Genomic DNA, 23,017 nt, shown 5'->3' on the forward strand with positions numbered 1-23,017 from the left:
AAAAAAAAAAAAAAAAAGAAAAAGAAAAAGCAAAAAAAAAAAAAGCTGACTTCTTCCTTTTTCCCCTCTAAATTACTAACCTTTCAAAAACACCTTAGCCTGTTTTAAAACTAAATAATCGAAGGCTTGCCTCATACAAAGAGCAGAAAATAAATATGAGGACATTCATATTCCATACTTTCTGAGACTATTCTGCTGCTAGGCAATGTATTGAAGAACTGATTTGGTAGTTGAAAGATGTCCTTCAAAGAAGGTATCTTATGGTATAAATCTTGCTTAGAGAACATTCAGTCTAAAAATAGCACTGTGGTTTAAAAATCAAGCTCTGGAGCATGACTGCTTTGGTTTAGATTTTGGCTCTGCCATTTATAGGCAGTATAACCACAATCTACTCAATTTTAACATATCTCGATCTGCTCATTCATGAAATGGGGATAACAAAGTATCTATGGCATAGGGTAATTATAAGAATCAGTTAATCAGCACACACAGAGCTTAGGAAAAATTACAGCATGTAATAAGCGCTCAATAATTATCAGCTCTTAAGAGTGCAAACATAGCAGCCAGAAAAAGAATCTCAAGACTAACTTTTTTGACCAAGCCATCAAAAACTGGAGGTAAGTATTAGTTTCCTAGTAGCTGAGTACTGCTTAGAAGGAACCAATGAAATAGGATTATAAATATCTCATTTCAAGACCCATTTATCTTAAGGAGCTCCAAAGGGGCTCCTTAACATAGGTAGTCAATACACCATGGGTCTCTTGAGTTACTATTCTTTTACTATGTACGTATTTTTGTATTGATACTCGCCTGATATGCTCTTATATGTGACATGTGTTCTAAGAAAAAATGTTTTAAAACCTATTAAAATATCTAATCAAGGTTACATTTCTTTAATAGGAAAATTCTTCAAATTCAACCATTTTTGACAAAAGGTTTTTAGTGGCCTGGGTCAGTTAAGTTACTGTAAAATTCATACCCCATCTTTTAAAAAAGGCTGCCTACTACTACTTACACACTACCACTACAAAACAGAATCATATGTAGCTTTAAGTCTTTCTCCTTCATTACTAAAAAGTTCCCTTTGTGAACTGACATTTTTCTTTTGAAAATTAGTCCTATTTAATCTATTTATTGCAGAGTTTAGATTTCAATGTTTTTATTATTCGTATCTATTTTTTCCTAATATAAGTGACTTCTCTTTACTGTGACCCTAATATATATAATTTGAAACGTTTATCTGATCTCATTTTCTACTAAAACAGGTCAACACATAATCTTCCTTTACCTTTTTAAGCTTTTTCTTGGCAGTTGCTGAAGCACTCGCATTTGCATCTTTTTTCACAACTTTGTCTGAAGGTTCCTTTTTCCCATCAGATGCCACATCCCCTAAATTAGCAAGATCTGTCTCATCTCCCACTGAACTGCCACTTTCTAGCAGTGCTGCTGCTTCTTCTTCATCTACAAGTAGCTCATCTTCAGATTCAAGAAGCATGTTAGGTTCTTGTTCTGCCTGGTCATCCTTTGTATCTTTTTCACCATCTTCTCCTGATTTCTCTTCTTGTTCTTTACCTTCGGTTGTACTTTCAGTCTTCTGGGAACCATCAGTTTTGGATTTCTTATCACTTGGAGATTCTTTGCCATCTGGAGAGTAAGACCTTTTCCTGAAACCAAAAGATACATCTGAATTAATTCACCTGAGCTGGAAAACAAAAGTTTTTAATATACTAGTGTACACAAAGACACAGACACAGACAAACACACAAAGGGAAATTACCGGGACTTATCTTTTTTCAGTAAGTCAATGCCTCTGTTGGGAATCTAAAAGACAAAATTTTACAGAAGTTAAATAAATGTATTAGAATTTGTAGTATAATTATCCAATTAACTAATGACTGATGACCATCCTTTATATATCAACTAAGCTTATTCAATCTCTGTAACCATACCTAAGAATTTAAGCTGAATATAGTTACCAATTCATTACAATCAACAATAGAGCAGAGAATAACAATAGAGCAGGGAATAATAAACATTTTATTAACAGAACTCTGTTCAAATAAAATCTACCCTATATTCTTGGCATATAAAAATGTTTATAAGAATGTCATGGCTTGAAAAGCATGAAAACAAGCTTTATAATGAAGTAGAATCAAATACTACATACCCTGAGTACCAATTTTTTGTATTTTTCAGACAGGTCAACTTTTACACATCTCCCTTGAAACCAAAGGGCCTTTTTCAAACAGTGGTCAACCATTGCCATTGCATCTTCTCTGGTCTCCATCTCAATAAAGGCCTGAAAAAAAAATTAGCAAAGACATTATTTTTCAGAGAATTGTACAGAATTTTAGAGCTTATTTTTTCTACCTGTTAGGAGAATTTAATCTTTAGTAATAGAGACAGCAGTAAGAGTTAAAAATCACCCAGTGAAATAAGGGCAATTTGTCAGATTTATAAAGTATCTTGTCCAAATATTAAACCACCTGTATGCAATCTTTTTGCAAAAGTAATTAAAGTACTAAGCTTAGAAAATATCACTCACAATACATTAAGGAAAATAACAAAAAATTAAAAAATAAAAGTTTGGAAGGATATAAACTCATGTTGCTACAAAAGGGTTAACGAAAGAGAAAGGATGCTCTCCTTATTGTGAATTTTAAAAATGAAATACAAGTATGACATAACTTAATCCATCCATTAAACTCACATAATTTGAAAAGTCTTTAATATCCAGTGTTTGCAAAAATCTCACTCTCAGACAATGCTGGTGTGACTATAAATGAATAGTATTTTTTGAAGAGCAATTTGACACCATCAAACTAAAGAAAGCAAGTATCAGGATCCAAAATTCCAATTCTGAAATTGTACCCTTCAATCAAATGCATAAATTCACATGCCACAAAGTCCACAGCAGCATTAATGGCACAGCCAAAATACTAGCAACTCTAATATCCATCAACTAAAGAAATTAAATTCATTACAGTTTACTCAATGGAATCATATAACGTGGAAAACAACAGTATGATATAATCCCATATGAAGTAAGGGGAAAAAGTATACCTATATACACAAAGGAAGATCTTTGGAAGCAAACTCTGGAAACAAATAGTGTTATTAACCAAGCAAGAGAAAAGATCTTTACTTTCCACTTTATTTATTCACTACAAATGAGGACATTAAACAAAAAGCAGACAAAACTTAAAGCACCTTGAGAATTAATCTTTAAATAGAGCTTTACTGGAGTATAACTGCTTCACAATACTGTTAGTTTCTGTTGTACAACAAAGGTAATCAGCCATATGCATACATATACCCCCATATCCCCTCCCTCCCAATCCCACCTCTCCAGGTCATCTCAAGGCACCGAGCTGATCACCCTGTGCTATATGTTGCTGCTTCCCACTAGCTAACTATTTTACATTCAGTAGTGTATATACGTCGATGCTATTCTCACTTCACCCCAGCTTCCTCCCTCCCCAACTCCATGTCCTCAAGTCCATTCTCTATGTCTATATTCCTGCCCTGCCACTAGGTTCATCTTTTTTTTTTTTTTAGATTCCATATATATATGTGTTAGCATACGGTATTCGTTTTTCTTTCTGACTTACTTCACTCTGACAGACTCTAGGTTCATCCAACTAACTACAAATAACTCAATTTCGTTTCTTCTTATGGTTGAGTAACACTCCACTGTATGTATGTGCCACATCTTCTTTATCCATTCATCTGTTGATGGACATTTAGATTTGGTTCATGTCCTAGCTATTGTAAATAGTGCTGCAGTGAACACTGTGGTACATGACTCTCTTTGAATTATGGTTTTCTTAGGGTATATGCCCAGTAGTGGGACTGCTGGGTCATATGATAGTTCTAATTTTAGTTTTTTAAGGAACCTTCATACTGTTCTCCAAAGTGGTTGTATCAATTTACATTCCCACCAACAGTGCAGGTGAGTTCCCTTTTCACACCCTTTCCACGGGCCTCTCACTGTTGTGGCCTCTCCCGTTGTGGAGCACAGGCTCTGAACGTGCAGGCTCAGCAGCCATGGCTCACGGGCCTAGCCGCTCTGCGGCATGTGGGATCTTCCTGGACCAGGGCATGAACCTGTTTCCTCTGCATCGGCAGGCGGACTCTCAACCACTGCGCCACCAGGGAAGTCCTAGATTTTTTGATAATGGCCATTCTGACCAGCGTGAGGTGATACCTCATTGTAGTTTTGATTCTCATTTCTCTAATAATTACTGATGTTGAGCAGCTTTTCATGTACCTCTTGGCCATCTGTATGTCTTCTCTGGTGAAATGTCTATTTAGGTCTTCCGCCCATTTTTTATTGAATTGTTTTTTTTGATATTAAGCTCCATGAGCTGTTTGTATATTTTGGAGATTAATCCTTTGTCCATTGTTTCATCTGCAAATACTTTCTCCCATTCTGAGGGGTGTCTTTTCGTCTTGTTTATGGTTTCCTTTGCTGTGCAAAAGCTTTTAAGTTTACTTAGGTCCCATTTGTTTATTTTTGTTTTTACTTCCATTTCTCTAGGAGGTGGGTCAAAAAAGATCTTGCTGTGATTTATGTCATAGTGTTCTGCGTATGTTTTCCTCTTAGAGTTTTAGTGTCTGGTCTTACATTTAGGTCTTTAATCCATTTTGAGTTTATTTTTGTGTATGGTGTTACGGAGCGTTCTAATTTCATTCTTTTACATGAAGCTGTCCAGTTTTCCCAGCACCACTTATTGAAGACGCTGTATTTTCTCCCTTGTATGTTCTTGCCTCCTTTGTTGAAAATTAGGTGACCATATGTGTGTGGGTTTATCTCTGGGCTTTCTATCCTGTACTGTTGATCTATATTTGTTTCTGTGCCAGTACCATACTGTCTTGATTACTGTAGCTTTGTAGTATAATTTGAAGTCAGGGAGCCTGATTCCTCCAGCTCCGTTTTTCTTTCTCAAGATTGCTTTGGCTATTTGGGGTCTTCCGTGCTTCCTTACGAATTGCAACATTTTTTGTTCTAATTCTGTGAAGAATGCCATTGGCACTTTGACAGGGATTGCACTGAATCTGTAGATTGCTTTGGGTAGTACAGTCATTTTTACAATATTGATTCTTCCAATCCAAGAACATGGTGTATTTCTCCATCTGTTTACGTCATCTTTGATTTCTTTCATCAGTGTTCTATAGTTTTCTGAGTACAAGTCTTTCGCCTCCTTACGTAGGTTTATTCCTAGGTATTTTTTTCTTTTTCTTGCAATGTTAAATGGGATTGTTTCCTTAATGTCTCTTTCTGATCTTTCGTTGTTAGTGTATAGGAATGCCAGAGATTTCTGTGCATTAATTTTGTATCCTGCAACCTTACCAAATTCATTGATTAGTTCTAGTAGTTTTCTGGTGGCATCTTTAGGATTTTTTATGTAGAGTAGAAAATTATGTCACATCATCTGCAAACAGTGACAGTTTTACTTCTTCTTTTCCAATTTTCTTTTATTTCTTTTCCTTCTCTGATTGCTGTGGCTAGGACTTCCAAACTATGCTGAGTGGCAAGAGTGGACATCCTTGTCTTGTTCCTGATCTTAGTGGAAATGCTTTCAGTTTTTCACCACTGAGTATGATGTTTGCTGTGGGTTTGTCATATATGGCCTTTACTATGTTGAAGGTTCCCTCTATGCCCATTTTTCTGGAGAGTTTTTACCATAAATGGGTGTTGAATTTTGTCAAAAGCTTTTTCTGCATCTTGAGATGATCATATGGTTTTTATTCCTTAATTTGTTAATATAGTGTATCACATCGATTGATTTGCATATACTGAAGAATCCTTGTATCCCTGGGACAAATGCCGTTTGATCACGGTGTATGATTCTTTTAATATGTTGTTGGATTCTGTTCGCTAGTATTTTGTTCAGGATTTTTCTATCTGTTTTCATCAGTGATATTGGTCTGTAATTTTCTTCTTTTGTGGTATCTTTGTCTGGTTTTGGTAATCAGGGTGATAGTGAATTTGGAAGTGTTCCTCCCTCTGCAATTTTTTGAAGAGTTTAAGAAGGATCGGTGTTAGCTCTTCTCTAAATGTTTGATAGAATTCGCCTACTATGACTTTTAAACAACTACCACTTGGCTAGAAAATTTATCTATAATAAGCTAAAGAACCACTCCACCTTGGATGCCAAATTACCTCCCCACCCTTTCTTCACTACAAATGAGGATATTAAAAAAAAAAAACGAAACAAAATCTTAAAGCACTGTGAGAAATAATCTTTTTCAAAACTTCAACATGTATATTACCTGACTTTTCATCCTCATCAGTATATAATTCTTAATTTTCCCATAAGGCTCAGCAAGCTTGAGGACAGCACTGTCAGAATAGCCAGAATGAGGTAAATTGCTGAGATGTATCACACGTCCAAGCTCTTGTTTTTGATCAAACTTCTGGTCTGGCTTCCCTTCAGGTTTCTTTAATTTAATAAATGGGAAAAAAAAGGGAGGGAGGGGGAGTCAAACGTTGGTAGGTATGCCGTAATTATCAGTTAATAGTTAGGATTATCCTAGATATTAGCAACAATTTAAAATATCTGTAAGTTAGTAAATATTAAAATGATGTATCAAATGGTTGGTAATACAAATCTGGAAAAACAGATATTACCTTTATTCTTTTATACTTCTGGGATAAATGAACTCTCACTGGCTTGCCAAATACTAATGCTGGTGTGGTTGTATAATAATCCACTGCAGCCTGAGCATCTTCTGTGGTTGCCATTTCAATAAATGCCTAAAATGGCAAAAAAAATTATTTCCCCAAACCAACCAAATTCCACACTGCTCAAGTCTTTCCAAAAATATTTAGTCATTAAATAGAAAGCATTTTCAAGAATCTAAAAGCAAAACAAGAAACCCAGCATTGCTAATTTGCTATTTATTAACGATCACCTCAGATTTTATTACCATCATGATACTAAAACTATCATTTATTATGCCTACTGAATCTGAAATAATTTGGTGCCATTTGGGTAAAAGTTTGAAATGGTTTTCCAAATAATTATTCTTATATAGCCCTTATAGTAGCAGCAGTGTAATAATGACAATGTTACTGCTTAAGAATCACAATTTATAAAGTTACTAATAATCCATTAGTACTAGAATTTATTACTGATTAGTTCAACTATTGGCCCTTTGCTCTATATTACATTCCATATTGATGATTTAAGCTCTAACACAAAATTATGTAATCCCCTTAGGAAATATTTTAGTGATCAATAAATACTACACTTAACTCATACCTCATTAATTTTATTTAGAATCAGATGATTTGAAATAACTCCAAATGGTTCCACCAGCTGTAATAGTTGATATCTCAAGTTTTTCCCTCGCTGGAAATCCATGATGTGAACAACTCGGCTAGTTTCCTATCCATTAGGAAAAAATCAAGTTAGTAAACAAGTCTCTTTAGAAGCAATACGAAACAGGTTATGTATTATATTAAAACTTTTATAATCTACAGCCAACCGGAAAAAACTAAATATTTAAAATATGTCACTGGGGCAAATCTCAAAGTTCCAGAAAACAGTATCTGCACTGATATTTAAATTGACTACCTTGTACATAATTAGATAGCAAAGTTCTTAACTTTGAATCAAGGTGAGATCTCTAGACTATGGACATAGGTGAACAAAGTTTTAACTCTTATCAAAGTCATATATAAAAGCCTGATGATTTTCAAACTAAAGCAATCTTCCTAATAAAGACTATGACACAAATTCAATTAGCAAGGATTCAAGTCAAATCACATTCCCCCGAACAGCTAAAACAGTAAAAGCAAGAGCTTTATTACTGACCACTCTGCCCTTTTGCATGTGTCTTGGTCCTTGCAGGTTTCCATTTCCAGCACCTTTATAGGGAAAAAGTATATATTTTCAGTCTTGTAATAAATATACTTGCGCTACCGGGCTATTTTAATTGAAAAACAGACATTTTTCAAACACAAATGAAGGATATTACAAATATCATATGAGTACCACATGTCTTCTCATGCAATGTTATTTCTGAGTTACAGTTCTATGACACTTCTTTTGCCTAACATCACTGCATTTAATTTTTATGATAAAAGCTCTTAGGGAAAGGTAACATGAATTTTATAATCACCCAGATTTCCTCTTGGTCCAACTGCTGGTCCCCCAAGATGAAATGAGGGAGGCGGAGGTCCCAGAATTCCTGGTGCTGGGTTTGTAGATTGCTGCAACATGAATGGATCACCCCTAGTATAATGTGAAAACATAAAATACAAAGCATGATAAAGTCCATCAGAAATAACTAAGATTTACTGCTAAAGCATTTGTATGCCTGTGATTCCAATCTTTGGGGGCATTTATGTATGAAGTAACTAGGGAAAAATCTATAACAATAAAATAAAAATTACTACATGAGATAGTTTCTAGAAATTCTTTCACCCACAGTGACTTTTACCAAACTCTCATATTCAATAAAGAAATTAAGAAAATATTGTTTATGAAATGTTGAAAAGTTTAACCTGAATTCCTTACATTGATCTCCTTTACAAACAATAGCTTAAAAAATTTAACTTACATTGTGTGTCCTGTATCATTGTCAGGATTCCATTCTGGGTAGCTTTAAAAAGACCAGAAAATTAACTTTAAAATAAAACTGTCCTATTCACAAAGTAGCCTTGTTTGGCCTTTAAAATAGAGATTATTCATTAGTAAAGTTATACAGAGTCTAAGTGTTAGAAATATTACAGTTTAAAAACATGACATGTAGATATTTCCAAAGGAAAATTTCAGAGTTTCAAATTAATCCAAATGAAGGAGAATAAACTTGTTCTGTATTGCCTGAAAATGTAGGTAATGTATGTTGCAATTAAAATACTCCTGTATTTGGTTTTTTTTGGCCATGCCACATGGCTTGTATCCCCAACCAGAGACTGGGCCCTTGGCAGTGAAATTGTGTGTAGTCCTAACCACTGGGCCGCTAGGGAATTCCCTATATTTGTTAATTCACAAAGAGGAAAAGTGCTGCATGAGGGACTGGAAATGTGGATTATATAGGGAAACAAAGACTGACCACAGATTTTCTTTCTCCAATATTAAATACCAAGAGCAGAGCTGAGTTGTGGCACTAGACAGAAAGGACAGCCCCAACAGAGCATAGCATACGTGAAAATGGCCACTTCAGTGAACAATGGGTATCATGTGCTATTTAGGCAGGGAGGTTCTTTAGGAATTCAATTTCATTCTAGCAGCTTAAACTCAGAATCAAAAGTATCTCAAAAGCAAAAAATACATCCTGAAGGGTTTTGCTTGAGAACTAACTTGTAACTTCTAGTAATTTCCCCCCTTTCCACATCATCTATATTCTTAGAGCACGTATTACTGTTACTGCAAATGCTCTTATGAACCTGTTCTATGTATCAAAGGCTATCTTTAAGTCTATTAATTCTTTCAATTTGTATAAAAGAACCAACGTTTATTAACCCTAGAAATAATATTAAATAACAAAGTACCACTACCACTGCATCTAACATCCCATATACAATTCCAGATCTAAACATTTTGTTTGTAATTGGCATTGCCTGGACAGTATCAACTATGCAATAATAACAATGTGGATATTACAAGTAAACGGTGAACTCCCCAAAGCAATCAATGGGTATTTCTGATTCACGATAAGGATGCTTTAAAGGTATTTCAAACTCCTACATTTCAAGAAGAAGCTGGCATCGACGACTGTGACTTGCTCCATTGATATGTTGACTCCACTCCTGTAGCAAAGTAAATTAGCAGAATTAACAAAAATAAAACTAAGGTATTTTCATTTGAACCATTCAAAATCTAGGATGTTAATCTATACATAGTATCATAAGCAGAACAAACACCTGCCCATTCACTAATCACACTGAATTAATTTAAAACCATTTCTCTGAATCCTTGTAGCTTGATCCTGCCCTCAAATACGCCATGCACATTCTTGGAAAAACTGGATAACTTGGTTAATATACTAACAGACCTGACAGGGAAAAGATATAGAGTTAATAAAGATCAAGAGTAGTAACTGACCTTGAGATCAGGCATATTAATTTCTGCTGTGGACGAAACTGAATTTTATTTACATATCATTAGAATTGCTTTTATAGAACTCTAAATATGATAAAAATATCCATGCTTATATCACTTTAGAAAATATATACTATAAATGTGAATAATTAGTTAAAAATAGTATCTTTAATTTCATCCAGCCTTTGAGGTATGTTGCAAGTGTACTACAGCCATAAAAAGCTAAGTTGATTCAACAGGAGTGACTTTTCTAGAAAATGCTCCCATTTATCAAAAAACTAAGCTTCCATTATATTTCCCAAAATCAGAGAAGCAAATTTTAGGAGTGTCCATTTCTAAATTTTAGGGAGGAAAACATTTTATTTCTTCAGTATTTGCTCCTGTGTGATTATTTTAAATTTGAAGGGATTAATTTTTCCTAATTTATGCAAATAAACTTTCCTTTCTTTAGTTAAAAATTCACATGTAAATGATTAACATTTTAGGCAATATAAGAAAGAGTTAGGAAAAGTAGGCTTTGCTGCCAGACTGCCTACATTTAATTCCCAAGGTGCCACTTACTAGATGTGAATCCTTCGTATAAGTTATTTAAATTCACTGTGATTCAATATTCTCCTAGGATTTTGTGAAAAGTAATGAATTAATAAAGGTAACCTGTTTATCAGAACATTGCCAGGCACATAGAAAGTGCTAATAATAAAAAAATTTTAAGAAGAAAGAAAAGCAACTATTATTACATTGCTTATAAAGAAAGCTATCTTGTTTTACACTTCCCGCTTTACAAGTATTATTGTTTCACAAATCCCCACAAAATAAGGCAACTTTTCCAACACCCACACTACCTAATACATAATATTTGGAATATAAAACATGGTCAGGCAATGTTTTAAAAAGGGAGTCTCACTTAGAGCTGAACTAAAATAAGGAACCAAATTACAAGAGACACCATTCTGAAACTTTTCAAAAAGTTTTTATAAATGGGATCTAATTTTTAAAAACTAACTTACATTTTGAGAGTTTACACACATTTCTATGCCCTACTAAAATTAACTAAAACTGTGAAAGAGGTAAAATGGAACACATTCAAACAGAATGGTACTTCTAAGAACTTGGGGAACTATCTCTCAAAGCTGGATTGTCTTTTTAAAATAATGGCTAATAAGTAAGGAACTGTAAGAGATCTCTCCAGCTGGCTCTACAACCAGATATTTGGGATATAAAACATTTCTACTTGCAAAGCAACAGACCACCGACTTGTTGGAGGCCACTTTAAAAATGGCTGTAACCAAGAGGCGCCATAGGTAAAGTTCACAAAATTCAGAAGCGGGATTAAGCAAATACGCTAACTTAGAATTTTAACGAAAAATATTCAGATTTAAAATATCCTTGAGAAGTAGTGTGTTGGGAGAGGAGCAAAAGTTACCCTATTAGGCATGCTTCTAATTAATAGGAGATGGAAAGGATATCTAGTTGACCAGAAGTTATTTATATCCAATCCCCCATGATCTTTAAAGGTTCAAACTTGTGAAAGTATGGCTGGTCTTACAAAGTACTAGAAGGAAAGCCAAGATCAAAGAATCAGTTATATATCTCCCAAACCCACCCATTACTAATCTGCACTACCATACCTGATCTTTTACTGTTTGGTCTAAGGTGAGGATTAAGAGCCAAAAGGTTTTTAAAAAAACCTATACCCTTGGATTCTACATGGAGGTAACTCTCACATCAGATTAATAAAGAGTAAGGATTCACTTTTTGAATTCAGAAGTTCTGCAGGAAAAACTACATTCACCTTGATGTCACTGAGATACCTAAATTATATAAAGAAAAGATAATTTGGAGAAGCACATGTGGAATGGCAGAATAAAGAATAACTTAAGGGCTTCTAGAATACTGAAAGGAAAATATGAACTCAAGTGACAAGACAGTGAAAAGGCTGTAGTGGCCAGTTTTCTTTAAGTGAAAGGAATTTTGAGGCAAGTTTGAGGCTGTGTAGAAAAGCAACTTGATGGTCTACAATGACCTAGAAAGAAATAAAAGCAACACCATCACTGAAAGTTACTTAAAATATCAAAAATAATGATGACAAATTAGATGTTTCTCACCTAAAAGTTTCTTATTTCATAGTAAGAAGAAGTTTTGATCATGTAGGCTATTTAACGTTACTACTAAGTGAAAAGAACAGATTTTCCAAGTTATGCAGCAATACCAGAGAGCAGGATTAAATGTTAAAAATTTTTTCATTATCTACTTTCTCTAAACTCATTGATTCTACATCAGCTATAAATTAAAAAGATCCCTACTAAAAGTGAGTATTTTTTCCATAATGAAGATATCCAGAAAACATTAGCTATGTTAAGGAAACTAAAATACATTAAGAGAATCCAGGTGCTAAAACTTCTTAAAATTGGTACAATTTACAAATACCATAAATTTTGTAAACCAAACAATCAAAGGGCCTCTAAAGTAATTCTTAACTGTTTCTAAATTTGTGATAAAATACCCAAACTAGCGAGGGTACATGCATTTTTACAGGTTAAAAGTACCTCTTGCACTAGGTAAGGTGTCTTACTCTTGAATTCAAAGTTTCAAATATATTCTTTTGTCAATTTAGGTCCATTTACTATCATTATTTATTAATATAACTGTTAAGGAACTAGAAGGTAACAACATTTGGAGAGAAAAGTATAATCATACATAAAAATAGAAACTTTTTTTCTGATTAAAGTCCTTCTTGGTTTTCTTTTGTGTTTATTTACTGAATTGTTTTCCAATGTGTAAGCAGCAAAATTAAATTACTGCTCAAAGTCAGGAAAAGGAGACTTCCAACAACAGCTTTTGATTTATGATGACTCCAGTAGCAAAGATTTTAAGTCCCTTACAATCACTTTGAGACACTGTAACTAGCTATCTTCCTTAGAGTTTAGAGAGCCTACCTGAGAATATTTCTCGTCTTGCCATTTCTGCGAACAGGCAAGAAGTAACAAAATATTTTGAGTCACCAAAGTTTAACGGACCTTTTCGTTAAATCAATTCATACCAGACCTAAAACTTGAAGTTTGGTACTGAACAAAAACTAAATTCCATGATATACTTTAGTGTATCCAACAAATCTGAAAAAGGAAAACACCAACTAAATATAATTCCCTAACTTTTATGAGTTTGTGGTTCTGTCTTAAATGAAAATTAATCTATGAACGTAAATTTAGCATTTGAAGTTAATTTATTTTGACATGGATTAAAGATTAAAATATTCCTTGTATATTTAAATTATTGATGCATTAATTCAAAAGATTTTTGTATTATAAGGAATACATATATTTAGCTAGGAATTATTCTTAAAGATATTTTTCAAAGTACTCTGTAAATTCAAATAATGTAAGAAGTCTCTTCTCTTACTTATCTGAGACAAAAATATTGAGATCCAAACACAGAAAAGGGATTGATTGGTAATACTTTTAAAAAGATTAAAAACAAAATCTCTAATGACCTATATGATATAGTTTGCTCAAAAATCAACACTCACTTAAAAATGCATTTAAAAGGGATAGATATGAAAAGAAAATGACCCTTCCAAATGTTAATGTGAAGAAAAAACCCTGTAACAGTAACCATCAAATCAGTTTCATGGCAGCAACATGTTCCAGTTAAGTACAGCACATCAGGAAAAATGGATGGTCAGATTACAGATCAAGCTAGTGGAGTGCTATAATGTTGACCTTAAGTCAACTGCACTGTATTTTGGGGGGAAAAAAACCAGTGCGAATGATTGGCATTGAAAACGTTGAAAGAGAAGAGACAATATATTTAAAAGGACATTTTGAAAAAGTTCCCATTTTGCCAGATGTGATAATTAAAGCAAAGGAGAATTAGATTTTTTTTTTCCTCAAATGACTATACCAGAAGTCTAAGCCTAAGTCAGAAAAAGAACATGCTTATGAGGAACACAGAGCAGGATACTGCAGTAGTTGATTTTCCCAAGTCTCTAAAGGGATAGATGCAATATGGGATAATAAAAAGTGAGTTTTGAAGTATGTTTAAGAAAGTTGTGGAAAAGGAGAAAAAAAATGATGAAAAAATTTCAGTTATAGCATGAGAGTTTGTGTTAAAGGGAAATTAAAAAAGGAAGAATGAACTAATCTAAAATATGAAATATACTGAAACAAACACCAGGGCTCTACATTAACTCTTTCCCTGTAGCCACAGATAAGGAAAAAAAGAGAATTGTTCAAGAATACATCTTTACTACATACGAATCAGTAATTAAGACAGATGGAGAGCTGATTATCTAGCATCCTGAATGGCAGAGCACATTGACTGCAAAAAAAACAAAAACAAAAAAATATATATATACTTAAAACAATTCAACAAAGCAGACAAAAAACCTGCTTAAATATACGATTAAGAAGAACATATTGATGCCAAAAACCAACAAGATAATCCCAGTGGATGACAGCTTTGTGGCCAGAAGTAATCTAGGCAGATTGTATTAATGTAAAGCCCTGGTTTAAAATGCTCAAAAACAATTACCTTCGAAATAAAGTAAGTGTTCTCAAAAGTATAAAAATTCTTGATCAACTCAATGTCACCAGACTACAGAATTAGAGTAAAAGATATAGGTAAATACAGAATAGGCACTACAACGTAAAAGAAATTAGAAGTATCTGTTGCATTAACTCACCTTATTAGAATGAACTGGCAAATCACATATAGAGCACAGATGGGGATAACCCTTCGGTAAGAGTCCATGGAAGTCTTCAATATTGCTACTTGGAGGAGCGCCCCTCTTTTTCTCAAAGAGAGATCTCTCTTGTAAGGGGCCAGGACCACGTCCCATTCTCTCATACTCACTGTCAAATTTATGATAGTTATGCGAGGTCTCACCAAAAAAAGAATCATCCCTACACCTTTCTCCATCTCTTAATCTGTCATCTTCATAATCCATTCTGTCATAATAACCAGATTCTTGAGAACGACTTCCATGGTCATAATCAAGCACTGGGTTGAGACTAGGACCACGATCATCAAAACTATCTCTTCTAAAGTGCCTTTTTTCTTCCCAATCGTCCCTAGGTACTCTGTATGGTGGCTCCCGTGTAGCAGATCTGCCATCTCTACCATAACTCAATGTAGGGCCTTCTTCAGTTCTCCTCCTTTTAAGCTGTAGAAGGATTTGGGGCAAGTTCTCAGGAGTAATCTTGTCCTCTGGATAACGACTCAGTTCATCTAAGTCTCTAGCAGACAGACCAAAGCTGGCCAAAATGTTACTGGCCTGGTCTGCATCTCCACGGTGTTGAGAAGACAAAGGGAGCGGACCTCTACTTCCAATGTTAAATATAGACTGCAAATTATGGGAAGAAGTACTAGCAGAAGACAGTGCACTATGAGCTCCTTGTTGATTCAATGAAGAACTCATTCCAAGATTCATTAAACTAGCAAGGCGTGCAGTACCCTGGTTCATCCTTCCAAGAGATGCTGGCATACTTAAAGACTGGGTAGCAGCAGCAAGAAGGCCTATTCCTGCTGCAGACAGGTCACGCCCATGACCCTGCGAGTCCCTACCGAGAGATGACTGCTGGAATGACTTGGACATTGTAGAACTATCTCTTGTCTAGTTTATAGATTAAAAAAAAAATTTTTAGAAGATGGCCAAAAAGAAAGCTCAAACTAGAAAACTAGGTTAACTTTGCTTCAAAAAATGGTAACGCCAAGAAAAAGGATCAATAAGGACTGTAGAATCTTCTTCAAGCTGAGAACCAGCAGACAACTCTGTAGAAAAATAAGCAATTTTAGTCATAAATCCCTTTAAGTAGATGCCGTTTTTTTAGAAAAAAAACTTATGCATCATGTTGATTAAAAAAAAACATTTAAGATCTCAAACTTACAAGGAATTACATAACTTAAACAGATTTCAGATGTATGCAGAGCCTGCATATAGATATTTAAAAAGTAGTCTTTCATGCTAAAGTTTAACTATTAAAGGGAATTTCATACTGAATTTAAAAACATTTCAATTGAAGGGTTAGATGTCTGAATACATCAAAATTTCAATAAAAATATAGATGGGTCTCTTCTTTTAGAAGAATAAAAATACACCCTATAGTATGATGCTTAAGTTCCAGAAGACTAAAAACAAAAAATCAAGGTCAGCAAGTCAAAGATGAATCAGTTGTATTCTGTTTTAGAAAATGAGACCTATTAACACTATCAGAAAGAACCAAGTAAAATCACAAGTAAACGAAGCTTAGGTGTCAAGTACCTAGTATAAGATCTAAGATCAAACACAACAGTTGAGACCTTTATGCAGCAAAATCAAATTGAGGTAAAGACAGATGTGAAGAAAAATAAGTGACTTCCTACAGTTTAAGGATTTCTGCACAAATTTAAGCCAAACAATTAACTGCCTTCTTACTGTCCATCCTGTATCAGGCAGTTGCTTATTTCATCTCTAACCTTAAAAGGTAAGGAGAACTAAATATGCTCAGTACAGAAATAGGAGACCTCCCAAGAAAAAACCCAGGTACAGGAAGTATAGGTGATTTAAAGAAGTGAAACTCCAAGGTAGTAGCCATCGACATTCACTTAATGCTCAGGGCCACAGCACCCCTAGAGCTCAAAACAGGTGAAAATGAAAATGAGATCTTGCTTACACAGATTTCTGTAAACATAGATTCTTTCACAAGAATAGCCCAATCACCTTGAAAATTTAAATTCTGAATGCGATCCTCCAAGATGTGTTTCCTCCAAGACGTGAAAATAATGAAATTATTTTCATTTTCTTTCTTATATTGTTATTTTACCTCAGAAATTGTTACATAAGAATTTGGAAAGCATTTGTGTGAGCTCATAAAGTACCAGTTAAATGATATACACAATAAATGTCCTAGATGAAACAATTTTATAATCACAATTACACACAGAGGTTGATAAGTCTTAAATTGTTTGCTACATAATTCTACTAGGAGGCATTGCTCAGTTAACTTTTATACATTTCATCACCCATACCCCTAAGTACTGTTAGTTTAAAATATTAAACTTTATTAATGTAAAAACCAGGCAATATTCAATAGTTACAAGTCTATTATGGGACCAATTCCACCAATGACAGATTAAAGTAAGGAAACACTGGATGAAAACAGTGGTAGAAGAAGTATAAAAAAAAGTTGCAGGCAAGACTTTAGATTTTACAAAAAGATGTAACAAAGTTAAAAAGACACAGAAATGCTATCAGAGGTGACTGGAAGTACAGAAGATGTTTTTGCACACCAAGGAAGACGAATTTGAGAAGACACTAAAGAAACTAGTTCTAGATGAGATCCATTATGTAAACTACTTAGGCCTTAAGATTAATAAAGACAAGACTAAGTGTACATCATTGGATGAAGGTTTCTTTGATATGACTTTTAAATGCCATACAGAATGCCGGTTGAAATACTGTGTAAACATTGGTAGGACCCTCTAAGTTTTCATGTATACTTTGTTTAAAAAAAAAAAAATCAATACCATTAAGAGGGTTTTTCAAAATCAAAAATTCAATGTATAGAGGTTACTATTAATTACAGCTTTGCCCTTCATTTGAGAGCCAAAGCTTTCTATTATTGAAAAGCCAGTCTTTTGAAAGAACTATTCTTTCCCTTAGGGAAATTATACTGCGGCATTATGATCGTATGTAAATATTTTAATTGATCGTATTTTAAGGGAAATAAATGATTGTTGCATTACAGAATTATTTTTCTTTGTAGCATATATGAAAATGGTGGATCTGCAAAAAGGAAAGGTTAAGAGAAGTAAAGGTAAAAGGTGATAACCTTAAGACAAACAGAAAATGGATGTCAGAAAAACTAAGAAAAAGGGCAAGACAAACTATGTAAATCCCATGACAACTTGTAATTCTTAAGAATAACAATAGTTTTGTGACTCAGAGTTTCAACTTAAAATGCTCAGCTTCAACTTAAAATGCAGTCCCACACAAAGACATGAGAGTAGCATTACTGAAAAAGAACTTAAGTCAGACTTTTGATTGAAACAAAGTTCTTAAAAATCTTTTATTAGAACAAAGAAATTAAGAGAAATCAGACAAGACAGCACTGGTGCAAGAACATTTACAAAAAGTTCCTTTAGATCTTCGGTCAATGGTGAACGTAAGACGAACAAGTCACTTTAAAAGGCTCCTTTAAGCAAGACCTACTGCCTATGAAAGTTAGCACAATACTGAGTATTTACTAAGTTACCAAGATTTTTAAAAAAGATTAGCTTCTTTTACTGTATTTTTTCCCCCATCATTATAAAGTTGCCTTTTCATAGAGATTAATAAAGCTTGAAAATAATTCCTTTGAGATAACTAACCTAGAATGTAATATCAAAATCCAATTTACCCATTTAAATTCTTTATACAATAAATTCTAAATGCCCATTAATGCAGAATCTTTCACTTCCAAAAGAGAAAGTACCTCCACCCCACCCCCAACCAGGAAACATCAGAAAAAGAACGACTAATTAGGCTTGCTTTACAAATGCCATTTAACTACAATCTGATATTCAAATTCTCAATGAACAGATTTAAAGCTCATTTTTTTTTTTTTTTTTGCGTTACACGGGCCTCTCACTGTTGTGGCCTCTCCCGTTGCGGAGCACAGGCTCCAGACGCGCAGGCTCAGCGGCCATGGCTCACGGGCCCAGCCGCTCCGCGGCATGTGGGATCTTCCGGGACCAGGGCACGAACCCGCGTCCCCTGCATCGGCAGGTGGACTCTCAACCACTGCGCCACCAGGGAAGCCCTTAAAGCTCATTTTAATACACAATTCTAAATTATTAACCTGGAACTTAAACCTAGTTCATGATATAAGTGCTACTAAAGATGTTAGCTTCACCTTCAACAGATGAACAAGTATCTGTATGTATGGTTAAGAAATAAGCTTCAGTTAATAATATTCAACCTCCACATTCCATGAATACTATCTGATACTCTTTATTGGATTTATTTTCTTCAACAATTAAAAGAAATGGAAAACTAAAATATTTCAGAAAACAAATGAAAGCTTAACACATCTAGAAAGTTCATGGAGAAAACAAAGTTGTTTCATATTTCGATTTCCTATGTAAAATAAAGATTACCTATTAGTCTTATTACATATTCATTCTTTCAAAGGGTTAGCAGGAAGTGAAATGACCATAAGCAGACTTTAGTTCTTTAGAAGACATTATAGAAAAAATCTTCAGCTTCTAAATTTAAAAATGCTACGTTTTAAAGGTATCTAATACCATCATATAGATCTTTATGTTTTCAATTGTGTGAAATAATCACTTCTTAAAAACAATTTTTTTTTTTTTTTTTTTTGCGGTACGCGGGCCTCTCACTGTTGTGGCCTCTCCCATTGCGGAGCACAGGCTCCGGACGCGCAGGCTCAGCGGCCATGGCTCACGGGCCCTGCATCGGCAGGCGGACTCGCAACCACTGCGCCACCAGGGAAGCCCAAAAACAACTAATTTTAAGATGGTATAATCATAAAGGCTTGTAGAGATGTTCAGGAAAGAAATATCCACTTATAATAACCCTTTAATCTCACATAAAAATTTAAGACACAACAGCCAAAAAGCAATAGTTTCTTACAGTATTTTCCCCATCTGAATTAAAAACACAAAAGGGTGTTAAGAAATTTTCAGATTTTCCACGTTCTATCAAGGTCAAACACCCTTGCGATTTAACTTATTCATGTGAAAATATGCCAAATACACGTAGCAACCAACAATACCAATAAAGTAAAAATGTCCTAACCATTTCACCAACAGATGGCAGGGACAGTTCACTATTAGTAATTTAAAGCATTGACTACTCTGGTCAGAACTTTTAAAGCAAGCAACTGACTCATTTCCAATTAAAATACAGGGTTAGGTTAATTACTCCTTAAAGTTTCTCATTTATTAAATTTATAATGGCTTTATAAATAACTTATCAACATAGTTTCCATTTTAGAGTGTTAAGTAAATTTTCATTTTCACATTAGCTTATGTCACTATATGTTTTCCCAATATATGTTTATAACTTGTGTTTCATTTAAGGGTTTGATTTTTTAAAAAGATTGTTATCTGAGGAACTATTCAATTTTATATATTGAGCTTGAGCCACTTTAAAAACTTATATTTTAGTCTGTGTTCTTCAGTGCCATAATCTTTCAGTATGGCATGCCTTTAAGTGACTTACAAGGTTTTTTTAAAAAAACAAACTACTGATTAATTTAAATAGTAAACCCCCTAGGAAATACTGTCCCAGATTCTTTTTTAATTGAAGTATAGTTGATTTACAATACTATATTAGTTTCAGGTATACAGCATAGTGATTCAGTATTTTTGCATACTATACTCCACTATAAGTTATTACAAGGTAACAGCTATTATTCCTTGTGCTATACCGTATATCCTTGTTGCTTATCCAGCTCTATTAATTTCAGTTTTGTATAAAGCAGTATGTGCCTCATCACACAATAAAGATAAAACCATATAAAGCGTCGTGCCCAGGAAGGCTGAAAAACAAGTATTATTTTTAAATGCTTTAAGACTGTTGGTGTTAATCCAATCACAGACCTGGATTCAACTTCTTGATCCTTAGGCTAACACAGTACCTTCACCTGCTAAAATAGAAATCTTCACGGTAATCCACAGAAAGGGTTCCTTTTATTCAGACTTGGAACATTTTTCTTCTTCCTAGGTTTAAATGTTTTTCCTAGTGACTTTATCAACTAGACATTAAATATTTTCAGATTAAGCAATAGAGAAAACTGATTAAATTCATACTACAGGAAAGAAAATTATTCCATTTAACTGGCAATTTTGACTCTTGATTTGACCTAAGACACTAACTTGGCTAACTCTCCTCTCTATTTAAAAGCAAAATTTGTGGTTTTTCTCAAGGCACCATTCTGCACTCTTAAAATTTTCCCCCTCCACTCACAACTTTATGATCTACTGCTCCTGCTTTCCACAAACATTTTTACAACTCTCTGATTTGATATAAACTGAGATTTTTAGAGCCCAAATGCCTGGATTTGATTCCCAGTTCTACTACAAAGTAGCTATGTGACCTTGGGCAAATTACTTAACATCTCTGTGTTTGTTCCCTCGTATGTAAAATGGGAATAAAAATAACACCCATTTAATAAGACTTGGTACATGGTAAGCACCATAGTGATCATTTACTTTATGCAATCTGATCCTCACAACCAATGAGAAATGAGAAGTAAAAGGACTGGCCCAGAGACATAAACACCTTTCACTTTCACTGCACTATTTCATATATCAACTATACTATCATGTCTCATCTCTTTCTATTTAAAGTCAGATTTAAAATCTGAACTTCGTTTCTGAACCAGAAGTCTGCTTTAAAAGACCAGATTTAAAGACTAGCAGTAACCTAGACAAATAAGACTGAAGAAGAGAAGTGGATTCTAGTGAAAGTAAACAAATTAAACCTCTTCCTTCTTCATTCTCTATTTCCAATCTACCTTTAAATTACCTTCTCATCCTTCAGAAATGCAGTCCATAACTCTCTATCTCCTCTGCCATAACCTTACCGGAGATACTCTGTCCTCTTGCCTTCCTAATGGCATCCGTGTATTGGATCCATGTTCACAGGTTTCAATATAAGCCTCCTAAAATATCACTCATTATTTTACTCTCCTCAAAAATATACTACTCGCGCCGCGGACTAACTAAGCCCGCAGGCGACAACTACTGAGCCTGCGCGAGAGAAGCCCACGCACTGCAACAAAGAGTAGCCCCCGAAAGCCCGCACACAGCAACGAAGACCCAACGCAGCCAATAAATAAATAAACACACACACAACTCCCTACTACTTACCACATGAAGTCCACACTCAAATACAATTATTAGCTGGAATGTGTCTCTCCGTTCTCCATTTAATACTAGTAATTCTCTTAAGGCCCAGCACCACCCCCTTTATATCATACATTATACAAACCTGTGTGTATAAACACCAAAGTTTAGAAACGTTAACGAAACCTTAGATACCTTCTACCTACCAATTTCCAGTGATTCCTCCTCCCCTTCTGCAGTCTCTTGTTTTTAAGTCTTACCACTTAATAGACACATATCTTTTTAAACAGTGTTAATTTAGCATTTCTGAATTTTATAAATTGGCTTAAAATGTATGTATTGCTTACTTTTTAAAACTGATTTACACATGGATTACATCTACATTTTCACTGCAATACAGACACCATTAGGGCACATACACTTATCTGTTTTGCAGATGATGCACATTTAGACTGTTTCCAATTTCCTGTCATTAACAAGAACGCTGTTATGAATATTTCTAGGTTTCCTGATGCTTAAGTGTAAAGTTCCCTCGTCCATTCTGCTTTCCCAGAATATCATAGCCCACACAAGGAAACATAGCTAAGCATTAAAATTGTTCTGTTGTTCCACATCTTTTCACAGCTAGAAAATTTTTTTTTTTACTTTTTGATGTGAACCATTTTTAAAATCTTTATTGAATTTGTTACAATACTGCTTCTGTCTTATGTTTTGGTTTTTTGGCCTCTGGGGGGGCACGTGGGATCTTAGCTCCCCCACCAGGGATTGAAGCCACACCTCCTGCATTGGAAGGCGAAGTCTTAACCACTGGACCGCCAGGGAAGTCCCAAGAATATTTTAAGTACAAACATTTGTATTTCTTTGCTATTACTGTTCCTTTCCCATCTACTGTGTGATTCAGGTGTTCAAACACTTGACTTTAAACTTTCACATATGGTATAAGCTCTTTTTTCAGTGACTATACCAAAGGGAGACGTTTAACATCCTAGAAATTCCCACAGAGAAAAAAAAAGAACCCACCACACACATCACCTTTAAAGACCAGGAAGTTGTCTATTTCATTAACAATCTATGATACTACAAATCAAAGATCCTACTGAGACTCTAGTATCAACAGATTACTTTCCATATTT

The 23,017-nt window shown here is 34.4% G+C and overlaps 1 protein-coding gene across 8 annotated transcripts in view; it reads right to left on the reverse strand.

Annotated features, from left to right (window-relative positions):
* The window catches only part of MATR3 (matrin 3), a 48,447-nt gene that overhangs the window by 3,270 nt on the left and 22,160 nt on the right, over window positions 1-23,017 (reverse strand). For 7 of the 8 annotated variants that reach the window (XM_027096134.1, XM_027096094.1, XM_027096108.1 and 4 more), the window contains 11 exons: window positions 14,737-15,824; window positions 9,702-9,763; window positions 8,572-8,613; window positions 8,131-8,243; window positions 7,824-7,876; window positions 7,269-7,394; window positions 6,635-6,760; window positions 6,277-6,444; window positions 2,168-2,299; window positions 1,778-1,821; window positions 1,289-1,664 (listed from right to left, as the gene is read on the reverse strand). In XM_027096134.1, the coding sequence (XP_026951935.1) occupies window positions 1,289-1,664; window positions 1,778-1,821; window positions 2,168-2,299; window positions 6,277-6,444; window positions 6,635-6,760; window positions 7,269-7,394; window positions 7,824-7,876; window positions 8,131-8,243; window positions 8,572-8,613; window positions 9,702-9,763; window positions 14,737-15,648 (2,154 nt within the window). In that variant the 5' untranslated portion in view covers window positions 15,649-15,824. The remainder of the gene's footprint in view (window positions 1-1,288; window positions 1,665-1,777; window positions 1,822-2,167; window positions 2,300-6,276; window positions 6,445-6,634; window positions 6,761-7,268; window positions 7,395-7,823; window positions 7,877-8,130; window positions 8,244-8,571; window positions 8,614-9,701; window positions 9,764-14,736; window positions 15,825-23,017) is intronic. The other variant, XM_027096155.1, reaches the window with a different exon arrangement.

Source organism: Aethalodelphis obliquidens, unplaced genomic scaffold (genome assembly GCF_003676395.1).
Source record: "Aethalodelphis obliquidens isolate GAN/ISIS:26980383/991018 unplaced genomic scaffold, ASM367639v1 scaffold4, whole genome shotgun sequence".
In the NCBI taxonomy this organism is placed as follows: Eukaryota; Metazoa; Chordata; class Mammalia; order Artiodactyla; family Delphinidae; genus Aethalodelphis; species Aethalodelphis obliquidens.